General features: G+C 40.5%; 1 protein-coding gene across 1 annotated transcript; it reads left to right on the forward strand.

Moving 5' to 3' along the window:
- The first annotated feature begins 4,123 nt into the window (after positions 1-4,123).
- LOC101965814 (olfactory receptor 51I1) lies at positions 4,124-12,290 on the forward strand. Its single transcript, XM_078044934.1, has 2 exons — positions 4,124-4,735; positions 11,955-12,290. Exons 1-2 carry the CDS (start codon positions 4,124-4,126, stop codon positions 12,288-12,290), a joined length of 948 nt encoding a protein of 315 aa, XP_077901060.1.
- The last annotated feature ends 692 nt before the right edge of the window (positions 12,291-12,982 follow it).

Consider the following 12,982-nt stretch of genomic DNA (forward strand, 5'->3'; position numbering starts at 1 on the left):
ATTATTCTGTATAGTGGTTGAGTAAAGGAAACACTTGCAGAAGAAACATGCCAAATGGATGCTTGTATGTGTGCAGAAAATAAATGGTGCATTCAAATTCTATATATTTATCTGTGGATAGATGTGGGGGTATTAATGTGTTGAACGTTTTGTTGATATGTTAATAGTAATGTAGGTATGTGTTTGAAATACTTACTTTTGGTTATGTGTTCATGGGAGTATATTTGAAATATACTTAGTCATTTTTCAAGTCTGTGTATGAGTCTCTATTTCTAAAATTATGTCCATAATATATTTTTAGCCTTTATAATTAATGTAAGTATGCACAAATTACACGGGGTGCTTTGGGGGCAGGGGAACAAGGATTGACCCCAGGAGTGCTTTACTATTGAGCTACATCCCTAGTCCTTCTAATCTTTTATTTTGAGACAGAGTCTCTCTAAGTTGCTGAGACTCTTGCTAATTTGCTGAGGTTGAACTCAAACTTGCACTCCTCTTGCCTCAGCCTCTAGAAGGCATGCCCCACTACAGTCAGCTATAGTATATGTTCAATATATCAAGAAATGTGATTAGTGACACTAATTAGTGACAGTTTCAGGAGCTTATTTGCATATAAATTAAGAGGCAATATGAACATTAATGAATAAATAGCTGGATGTGTCTAAGGTACTTCTGTGGAAGTCTTAGCATATCTGGGACTATGTATATTTGTGTGTGTTGTATGCAGCGTGTTTGTATTTCTGATCAAGGAAGGACTGGCATGTTAATGGATGTGGATGATGACATCAGAATTCCTGAAGCCAAGATTGAGATTCCCCTGGGAGTGATTCTCCTATGGCTCAGCTCAGTTCATTGATGCCACCATCCCAATTATTTCCACTTTTCTCCCTCTTGAGCCAAATGAGTCTTGGGATTTTGGCACATTCATAAATTTATGTCATAGGAGAATGGTTGATGCTGCTCTGGCAGCCGGATCCACAGTGCAGTACATCCAGCTACAGGGAAAAGAGGCATCTTCCATCCAGTGAGTGCTCTTCCCAAAGACTGTCCACCTGGACTCTTTATATAGGCTTTATCCAAATTTGAGAATTTTTACTGAAAGTAAAGGCAAACTCTACCTCTTATATTTTCTCTACAAACATGAGCCAAATCTATTTCCTTCCAAAGTCCAGGATCACAGAGAAATGATGCCTATTCCCATCTGAATCAAAGCCCTAACACCAAACCACCTACCATTAGGCCAAGGGACTGATGCATCAGACTTTGTCTTGAGGGTATTTTATATTTCTCATTTAGAAACCTACAATTTGAATTATGATCTCCTATACCTGGCTCTGGGTGTACATCGGGAGAAAAATCACAGAGGCAAATGAGCTGAAGTCATTCAACAATTTGGTCTTCAATTAGGTTGATTTCTACTATGTGTCAAGGGATTATCCTTAATGGAGATATTGCTGTGAGTCTGTTAATGGTGATCATTTGTGACACTGCTTGTGTGTGTGTGTGTGTGTGTGTGTGTGTGTGTGTGTGTGTTTATGAAAGTATAAACAAGGGAGGATGGATATTTGAAACATTATATTAACCCATGAGCTGTCATGAGTCTTCTTGAGTTCTGTGGTGTGATGGTGTTATGTGTGACCAGGAGGGATGTGAGACAGTTTCTATGAATGTGTGGATTTTCAAGTGAGTGTGGAAGTGTAAAAACGTGCACTTTCGTTGCCCTTTTAGGCACTTATTCATGTGCAGGCTCATGTATATGCTGTGTTTCCATCTTCTTGACTTTTTTTTTTTACTGAAAAGTCATAGTTAAGAAGCTTTAACTGACACTCTCTGGACAGAGCAGAGAAAACAATGGTTGTTGGGTGGCATTGGGCATTATTCTCCCTGAAATGTTTTCAAGTCATTTTCCAGACAGGAAAATCTGCAGCACAAAAGAAATATTACCATCTAGACTACCTCAGCTTGCACACCAAACATTAAGAACAGTGGGGCAAGCCTCTCTTTTGGAATAGGTTTTAGTATCTCTTGGTGCTGTCAAGGTTCTTCCCATTTCTTCAGGACTCAGACAATGTCTGGGATTTTAAAAAGGTAGATCTGGATAGGCTGGGTCCAAAAAGACTTCTTAGAGATATTGATTTTAAACATGGGTTGGGAGGGGGGAAAAGTTTATAGAGGATAAAGGACTAGAAATCTTACTGATTAAAGAAGTGCATTGATTTCTCAGGTAGAAGAGAGAGAGAAATTAAAAAAATACACAAGTTTCTTCTGATAGTTTATATGCTTTAAGGATTGTGACTGATATCACTATCCAGCCCCTGTCATGATCAATTTCACCATGTTTACCAGGTGTGTTAGGCAAAGAATGGAAAATCTGGAAAAGGAAAAGGACAAAAAAAGCCATTGTGCCTAAATTCTAGAACAAAGCTTTCATTTTGAGCTAGTTGGTAGTATGAAAATACAGTTGCAGTGATACTTTGAATAAATACGAAAAAGGGAGTCTTTAATGATACATTTTTTCCCCAATTTTCACCACTCTGACTATTGGTTATTTTACTTGGTGTTAGGCTGTTGCTGCTTACAGCAAACACAGAGAAAGAGGATCCAGTGAATAAGGTAGAAATAGGAAAGCCAAGGCACTAGGAAAATCAAGGAGAAATGGTGCTCTTCCACAAAGAAGGCAGTTTGGGGAAGGTGAATTACTGATAATGCAATCAGGGAAGTCACATGGATTAGGAGGATATTTTCATTACCTTTAGAGGCAAGGAGATTACTGGTCACCATAGAGAAATTTGTTTTTGGGAGGGAGAAAGTGTAGAAGCTATGTATAGAAATGAGTAGTAATAGAAGGAGAGATCAATGACATTGAATCCCTGATATAGAGGATCTCAGAGATCTGTTGCAGAAGCCGGCATATTAAATAGGTAAGTGCAAGATCCTCTCCCTTAGCATCAGGAAGGACAGTGTTGAAATAAATATGACTAAGAATTGATAGCAGCTAGAGAGGGAAGGTTCCAGTTTTCATGATGGGATGGTTCCTGCAGGCTTGTTGCCTGTCAGGAAAGAGGCAGAAAGGGGAGGAGATAGAAGGCATCACGCAATGGACTAATGGACGAGGGATCTGAAGGAGGGGGCCAGAAATGGGATCTTGAAGATGAAGGGACAGTCTTTGGAGAAGGAGGGACATCTCTTTCTCAAAAGACTGGGGAAATGGCTAGATCAATGTGTAAATAGGTTTAAAATTTAAGCAGTGGCAAGAAACAATCACCTTCTTTTTATTTCAATAAAGAACTAGCTTCTTCGGTTTTACACACCCGGTTTGATTATAGACCTTATCAAAGGTTAGGGTTTCAAAAAAAAAAAAAAGGTTAGGGTTTACCATGTTCATATAAAAGGGAGGAAAAGAGATAAAGAAACAAATCCCTGTTGGGGAGTAGGTCAGGAAAGAAGTGAAGAAGTTAAGAGTTAATAGACAAAGAGAAAAAAAAATCAAAAGAATCCTGGAGACCTCAGAGCTAGTGTACAAGCATGAGAAGGTAAGAGAACTGTGAGATAGAAGTCTATGATCAAAATGAAAGGTATTAAAATTTATAGTTTCAGAGAGAGAAGAGATTTTGGTGATGGCCAGTTTAGGTGTGGCCAAGAAATTGGGAGGCTGAGGTGAAGTGTGGGTGAAGGCTGTTGATGCCGTAATTTTATGACTGTAAATTGTTTGGAACATCTGCTAAAGAGTTCCCAAAGGCATGGACAATGTTTTCTCTTTATGGTGTATCTTAATTCCTACTTTCCCCAAATTACTAGATGTAATTTCTGGGTAGATTGGAAAGGGAAGAGAGATTGCATTTGAAGGTTAGAGGACTTTGTTCATGCTGTCTCCCACCTTGTAGGCTTGCCATATTTTGGGCACTCTTTTGAGTTTCCACCTTGGCCTATGTGGCATGCTGGGCCCTGCTGGTACAGAAATGTATAGAACCCAGTTTCTTCCTCACAGAACGCAGAGTTGGATGGAGGAGGCAGGAATATAGATACACGTTTTCAATCTCTTGTCTTTTGTGTTGGAGACAGGATATCTGAAAGAAGGAAAGTGAGGAGCTCCCCTGACACCCTCTGGGCTCATTTCCCTGCCATGCTGGGCCTCAATGGCACTCCCTTCCAGCCAGCGATGCTCCAGCTGACAGGCATTCCTGGGATGCGGACAGGTCAAGCCTGGGTTGCCCTGATTTTCTGTGTCCTCTACCTGATCTCTATCGTAGGCAACCTGAGTATCCTTGCTCTGGTGGTTCAGGAGCCTGCTCTTCACCAGCCCATGTACTACTTCCTCTCCATGCTCTCTCTCAATGATCTGGGAGTGTCCCTTTCCACACTTCCCACGGTGCTTGCCACTTTCTGCTTCAACTACCACTATGTTGGCTTTGATGCCTGCCTGGTCCAGATGTTCTTCATTCACACTTTCTCTTTCATGGAATCGGGCATACTGTTGGCCATGAGCTTTGATCGCTTTGTGGCTATCTGTGATCCACTACGTTATGCCACTGTGCTCACCAACAGCCGCATCTTGGCCATGGGCCTAGGCATCCTTGCTAAGAGCTTCACGACTCTGTTTCCTTTCCCCTTTCTAGTGAAACGACTGCCTTTCTGCAAGGGCAATATTTTGCATCACTCATACTGCCTCCATCCAGATCTCATGAAGGTGGCATGTGGAGACATCCATGTTAACAACATCTATGGACTCTTTGTGGTCATTTTTTGCTGCAGGCTGGACGGCGGGGGCCGCGTGAGCCTTGGCTCCGCTTCTGCCCGCTGCTGTTTTCACCTGTTGCCTTCCTGCTGGGCGCTTTCGCGGGTCGCTGTCAGTGCACGCCGGCTTGCGATGCTGCAATCCGGCTGAGCACAAAAACACAAGCCAGATGGAACTGAAACAAAGTTTTATTTTGTGAGAGGCCGTGTGCGTCCCCCTAACAAGCCGGTCCACACACACGTGTGTCCCTACCGGACACGGGGGGCTCCACTTCCCCCGGAACACCCTCCTACCATCCTTCCCCAACCAATGGGAACTCTCCAGGAGTCTTGTAACTTGAGTCCCCAAATGGGCCTAAGTGAACAGTAGGAGCCCAATTTCCATATGAATGTAATACTTTGCAGTGGCTCCTAGCATCTGCCCCCTTCTGTTTAATTAAGCAATGGCAATGTGGCTAGGGACCGTGCCTGGTAGGTTGTCCAATTTAACATGTGGTTCTTACCCGTCATGGGAAAACTGACTTTTACACGTCAGTTTCCTGTCTTAGGTTGAATCCACTGTAATCAGATCAACCCGTCACTGACTACCGGTCTAGCATAGCCATGCTTGTGGATAGGCCTAAGCACCAGTGGGGGGGTGAGGTTCTTGCCTCACCTCTGTTGGCCCCCAAATTTAACCTTGGTGCCAGTGGGGGGGTGAGGTTCTTGCCTCACCTCTGTTGGCCCCCAAGTTTTAGACCATCACTAGTAGAAGGGAGGAAGATACAGAAATGCCACGACACCAAGCCAATTGACGGCTCCTTAGGAAGAACAGTAACACTGGTGACACAGCAGCTAAGATATTTCAGCACTACCATAATTCACTGTATCAACAAATAGAGCACAATGCATACAGGTGATACATAGTCCAGGCAAGTTGTGTAAGCAGTTCAAAGTGGAGGAGTCTATCAATATGTCCATTTCCTCCCAAAGTAAATTAAGTCCTTGATTGAGCAGTTCAAAGTGGAGGAGTCTGTCAATATGTCCATTTTCTCCCAAAGTAAATTAAGTCCTTGATTGAGGATACTTATTGAGTTATATTGATTGATGTATCAGTTTATATAGTTTACTGTGATAGCTATCATAGAAGTTGTAGTTTGGTTTTATCTTAGTCTTCACCGGCATTGGGATGGAGATGGGAATTCTGGCCATGGTGCTAAAGAGACATTATCTTGAACAGAATTGTTAAATATAATGAAAAGGAAAGGTGAAAGTAAACAAACAGATCTGTTAACCACCTTTAAAAGCAAAATTTATAACAGCTGTTTACCTAATTTAAATTAAACCATATAAGTCATGTGATTTTTTTTTTTTTTTTTTTTTTTTTTTTTTTGGATCCATCTATATCTATTTATACATGAGCGCTCCTTATAAATGAAATATGGACATACACACATACAGACATACAACACAAAACAGTGCATACATAACATAGAACATATAAGACAATAGTAAATAAAGGCCTTGTAGCTATACCTAGGTGAAATCTCCATTGCAATGTTTAAAAACTTTACAGTTAAAAAAAAATAAAACACAGTCAAAAAATAAAACTGATCAGAAAAACATTAACCTAGGTTTGTATGAGCTCAAAAAGAAAGAGAAAATAAATAAATAAATAAAATAGAACCTTATGATGTGGGAAAAATGTAATAATAAAATAGATATTGAAAAAGGCACCGTGGTAAATCACTGTTGTAGATGTAAGAATAGCCAAGCTGGAGCTCTGGATATCAGCTGTTATGGATTTGAGTCAAATCATCTTCTTTTTCTGCAGAAATTGTTTTAGTTAATCTCTCTGGAATCCAAATTGGTTGCTGTTCCTCCTGTGGAAAAACACAGACGGAGCCCCGACTCCAGACTATTACTGGGTCCGGACCTTTCCATTGTCCTGTTAGAATATCTTTCCAAAGTACCTTAGGCTTATGTACATTTTTCGGATACATATGTCTTTCCGCAGCACTAAGTCCTGATGAATCCAAATTTAGAAAGTTTAGAGTAAAAAGGGTTATTTTAAGTTTATCTTTGGGGGATATATACCCTTTTCCAATTCCTTCCTTTTGTTTTAATAAGTACATTTTAATAGTTTGATGAGCTCTTTCAACTATGCCTTGACCCTGTGGATTGTATGGGATTCCTGTTATATGAGTAATGCCAAATGATGAGCAAAATTGTTTAAAAGAGTTAGACGTATAACCAGGAGCGTTATCAGTTTTTAACTGTTTAGGAACACCCACAGTGGCAAAATTTTGTAAGCAATGAGCTATAACATCTTTAGTTTTTTCTCCGGCATGAAGGGAGCCCATTAAAAATCCAGAAGAAGTATCAACTGTAACATGTAAATATTTTAATTTTCCAAATTCTGGCAAGTGTGTAACGTCCATCTGCCAAATATGGTTAGGTATCAGTCCTCTAGGATTGACTCCAAGATTAACTTGTGGTAAAAATGTCACACAATTTTGACATTGTTTTATTATATGTCTGGCTTGTTCCTTAGTTATTTTAAAACGTTTTTGTAAGGTATTAGCATTGACATGGAACCTTTTATGAAAATTTATAGCTTCTTCTATTGTGGAGAAAATATGTATGTCATGTGTAGATTTATCTGCTAGTTCATTACCCAAACTAAGGGCTCCAGGCAACCCTGTATGTGCCCTGATATGTCCAATAAAGAATGGATCTTTTCTGTCCCAGATTAGAGTTTGTATAGCAGAAAACAAAGAGAAAACAGTAGAGGAAGGAGAAATCCTACCAGCATCTTCAAGGGATGCTATAGCATTAACTACATACTGGCTATCAGAGAATAAATTAAATACAGAATCTTTGAACATCATAAAAGCTTGTAATACTGCATTGAGCTCTACCTTTTGAGCTGATTGTTTGGGTACTAAAAATGTAAAAGTTTGATCAGGGGTAACTACCGCTGCTGTACCATTGTTTGACCCATCAGTGAATATATTTGGAGCATTCATGATAGGGTTTTTTTTTGTCATTTTAGGAAAAACTACAGGATGCTTAGACCAAAAGGACAACAAGGGATTAGATGGCAAGTGATTATCAAATGAGACACTAGATTTACACATGATTATTGCCCAAGTATTTAACTCATTAGCTAACTCATCAATTTGATCCATAGTATATGGAGTAATAATTTTATTGGGAGAAATCCCAAACACTCCCTTCGCTGCTTTTATCCCTTTGAGTATTAATTGTCCTACAGCCTCAGGATATCTAGTAAGAATAGTATTAGGGGAATACGATAAATGTATCCACAATAATGGACCTTCTTGCCAAAATACTCCTGTAGGAATATTTTTTGTTGGTAGTACAATAAATAATAAAGGCAAACTTATATCAATTCTATCCAAATGCATATTTTCCATATATGTTTCAATGATTTTTAATGCCTTTCTTGCTTCAGGCGTTAACATGCGGGGTGAATTTGGATCTGATGGACCTTTTAGGATATCAAATAAGGGTCCTAATTCTCCTGTTGGTATGCCTAGGTAAGGCCTTATCCAGTTTATGTCTCCCAATAATTTTTGAAAGTCATTAAGTGATTTGAGTTGATCTACTCGTATTTGAATTTTTGGTGGACGGACCATGGTTGAGGATAATAAAACTCCTAAATAATTAATTGGAAAATTTAATTGTACTTTATCTATTGCTATGTCTAGATTATAATTTTTTAGTAAGTTTGTAAGTGTGGCATAACATTCTAGCAATGTGTTCTTATCTTTATGTGCTAATAACACATCATCCATATAGTGAAATATTTGTAGTTCAGGATTTTGATTTCTAAGTGGCTGGATTGCTTTATTAACATAAATTTGACACATAGTCGGGCTGTTCGCCATCCCCTGGGGTAAAACTTTCCACTCATATCTCTGATCAGGACCTTCATGATTTAGTGCAGGGATAGTAAATGCAAAATGTGGACTATCCTCGGGATGAATTGGAATTGAAAAGAAACAATCCTTAATATCTATAGTTAACACATGCCAGGTTTTTGGTAAAGCAGACAATTGGGGAATCCCTGATTGAGCAGGTCCCATAATAACCATCTCATTATTAATGGCTCTTAAATCTTGTAATAATCTCCATTTACCAGATTTCTTTTTAATGACAAAAATGGGAGTATTATGGGGAGATACGGAAGGTTGTAAATGTCCTTCCGCTAATTGTTGTTTGACCAGATCATGGGCTACTTGTATCTTTTCTTTAGTCAGGGGCCACTGAGGAACCCACACTGGTCTTTCTGATTTCCATGTAATTTTGATTGTCTCAGTGGCCCTTTTTGAAAACCCAATCCATGTTTATTTATTTCTTGATCTATTTGAATTGGTGCTATCATATCTTGATCTTGTTTCCTTAATCCTTTTTCTTTTCTAAAGCCTTGTTTAGCCCTACTAGTGGGCGCGTTAGAATTGACGTTATTTGTTAATGTCAATCCTAATTGATCTAGGACATCCCGTCCCCATAAATTTATGGGAAGATGGTCCAATACATAAGGCTGTATAGTTCCTTCACATCCTTCAGGATCCCTCCAATCTAATACCATAGCACTTCTATGGGGGTTAGTTGCCACTCCTAGGCCTCGAAGCGTTTGAGTGGCTTGTTGCAATGGCCAGTGCTTTGGCCATTCCTGACGAGATATGATGCTGAGGTCAGCACCTGTGTCCAGCAGCCCATTAAAATCATGTCCTTGAATATTTAATTTTAGCATTGGGCGAGAATCTAAATTTAAAGAAAGCATAGCCCAATCTACACCTGTGGAGCCTAATCCCTTGGAACCTCTTTCTACATTACAACTGGAAAATTCATCATGTAGGCTGGGTATTATTAATAACTGTGCTATTCTATCTCCTGATGAAATTACGGATATACCTCTTGGAGAACTGGCTATAATTTTTATTTCACCCTCATAATCGGGATCAATTACCCCAGGACTTATCATAAGTCCTTTTAGTGTAGAAGAACTGCGTCCTAATAATAAGCCTACTGTTCCTTGGGGAAGAGGTCCTTTTATTCCTGTGGGAATGATTTGAACTCCCATCTCTGGAGTTAATACTGCTCTGGCAGAGGCACAGATGTCCAACCCTGCGCTCCCTCTAGTTTGTCTGATGAGGGATCTGATGGATAGTGCGTCCTGGGCACTACCTTGATGGTGCTGCTGGGTTCCTCCATTGCCCCGTATATTTGTGGCTTTGGGCCCCGGGGCATTGGGCCCTCCAATTCGTTTTTTGACAACGGGGCCTGATACCTTTCTCCACGATATTGTGGGTAGACACTTGGTCTTTGTCCATTTTTTGATAACGGAATACCCTCTATGGTGGTTTGAGAACGGCATTCATTAGCCCAATGTCTCCCTCTATGGCATCGTGGGCAAATACCCGGGATTCTACTCCTTTGATACCTAGCTTTGTTAAACCCTCCTCCTATGGGGCAATTTCTTTTAAAATGTCCTTTCTGATTGCAATTATAGCATGTTTTTGGTTTGGTATCTAAAGCCTGTTTTACTTCAGCTGCCATGACTTGTCCTTGTTCATCAATGTCGCTACATAATTTAATATATGTGTTTAAATCTCCATGTTTCCACGGTCTAATGACCTCTTTGCAGCAACGATTTGCTTGGTCATAAGCCAGTTGTTTTATAAATGGCATTGCCTGTTCTGTATTTTCAAATGTCTTAGAGGCTGTTTCAATAAGTCTAGCTACAAAGTCAGCGTAGGGCTCATTAACTCCTTGTGTTATCTTAGATAGTTGACCTTGTAAATCCCCTTGTCCCTTCAAAGTTTTCCATGCCTTAATTGCATTCATAGTGATCTGAGCGTATACGCCAGGATCATATCTAATCTGTTGCCTCTGACCCTCATAAGGTCCTTTCCCCAATAGCATTTGAGAATCTCTTTCAGGATAACCTGCTGCTGCATTTCGCCTAGCTGTCTCCCTGCAAAATTCCTCATTGGCAATTTTCCATAATAAATATTGTCCTCCATTTAGCACAGAGTGACACACGCTAGCCCAATCTTCTGGTGTTAAGTCCCAGCTGGTAATAGATTCGACCATTCTGACAGTAAAGGGAGCGGCAGGTCCGTAGGTTTGTACAGCTTCCTTTAATTGCTTTACTATTTTGAAATCTAAGGCACGGTAAACTCGTTCCCTTTCTTCTCCCCGCTCAACTACAGGGCATGCTAACTTTTGGGGTCCTGCCTCAGGATTCTGTTCATCACCTATGGAAACTGAGGGCTGCTCAGCTACAGGTGAAGCTGTTGGTTGAATTACGCCCTCTGGTGATGGAACGGAGTTAGTACTAGCCTCCCTATCTGAGGGCCGTTTTTTCCCTAAGCTTGCCTTCTTCAATTTTTCTTCTGTCTGACTAGCTTGAGGGACCTTTTGTTTTGCTTGACCTAATAAGTTTTCTGCCATAGCCTGGACCTCTAACAATTTACTTAACAGTCTTTCGGTTTGTTTTTTACTAGATTCTAATCTACTATAAAGGTAACGTAACCCAATAAGGTAGGATAGAAGAAAGCCAAAACAGAATGAAACAGAAACGGAGAGGAGAAAAATGATTATATCAATTTTTTCTTTCTCAGGGCCGAATAACTTAAAACCTTGAGCCAACCATTTTTCCCAATTCGCCTGAAAAAATTGTAAGGCTAGAGAGCCTGAAATAAAAGCAGAATAAATCAAAACAAAAATACCCATTCTGTCGCCTTTCCTTAGGGGCGAGCGATATCACTCACCTATAAATTTTGGGCGTTCCCCGTACAAGGGCCACCAAAATGCTGCAGGCTGGACGGCGGGGGCCGCGTGAGCCTTGGCTCCGCTTCTGCCCGCTGCTGTTTTCACCTGTTGCCTTCCTGCTGGGCGCTTTCGCGGGTCGCTGTCAGTGCACGCCGGCTTGCGATGCTGCAATCCGGCTGAGCACAAAAACACAAGCCAGATGGAACTGAAACAAAGTTTTATTTTGTGAGAGGCCGTGTGCGTCCCCCTAACAAGCCGGTCCACACACACGTGTGTCCCTACCGGACACGGGGGGCTCCACTTCCCCCGGAACACCCTCCTACCATCCTTCCCCAACCAATGGGAACTCTCCAGGAGTCTTGTAACTTGAGTCCCCAAATGGGCCTAAGTGAACAGTAGGAGCCCAATTTCCATATGAATGTAATACTTTGCAGTGGCTCCTAGCAATTTTTACCTATGGTGTGGACTCAGTTTTCATCCTTCTTTCCTATGCATTGATCTTGAGAGCTGTGTTGGCTATTGCATCTCAAGAGCAGCGGCTGAAGGCACTCAACACCTGCATGTCACACATCTGTGCAGTGCTGGCCTTTTATGTACCCATAATAGCAGTCTCCATGATCCATCGCTTCTGGAAAAGTGCCCCGCCTGTTGTTCATGTTATGATGTCCAATGTCTACCTGTTTGTACCCCCCATGCTCAACCCCATCATCTATAGTGTGAAGACCAAGGAGATCCGTAGAGGGATTCTCAAGGCCTTCCGTAAGTCCTAGGCCCGAGGAAGGCTGAGGATCCCAAGAGAGCACCTTTGGAGGAAGGACTATGACATGCCTACTAACCTGGAATGCTAAAACAAGGAGGAAGATGACCCAAGCTCTTGAGAGTTGTGCATTTTGAATGAATAAATAAATGTTTAACTCAAGATAGTGATGCATATATTGAAAATTATTTATTGAAAATTCAAATGTCTGGGGCTGGGGTTGTGGCTTAGTGGTAGAGTACTTGCCTAGTATGCATGAGGCACTGGGTTCAATCCTCAGCATCACATAAGAATAAAATAAAGGTGTTGTGTCCAGCTAAAACTAAAAAATATATTAAAAGAAAATTTACTTTCTGAAAATTCTTGAATCCTTAGTTGCTAAGGATATTACAAGGGTGAGTATAGCATATTGTTAAATAAACAGATGCACATGTCAAGAGAAAAGCATAAAAAAGAACAACAAATACCCTGAGTTTTTTTTTTTTTTGGCATAATGGGAATAATGGAAGTCCTTCAGGGCAAATAGGCTTGAACACAAATAATTCTACTATCACTAAAAATGAGGGAGGCATTAAAAATTAAAGACAGAGATTTTGGGGCCACAGAGAATTGATGTTCTTATTTAAAAGAGAGCTTCTGTTTTACATGGAAATAAGTATAGGCTATTTTGGGTGTTATGAAGTAGCTTGTGAAGGATGAGAGCTT

Source organism: Ictidomys tridecemlineatus, chromosome 4 (genome assembly GCF_052094955.1).
Source record: "Ictidomys tridecemlineatus isolate mIctTri1 chromosome 4, mIctTri1.hap1, whole genome shotgun sequence".
Lineage (NCBI taxonomy): Eukaryota > Metazoa > Chordata > Mammalia > Rodentia > Sciuridae > Ictidomys > Ictidomys tridecemlineatus.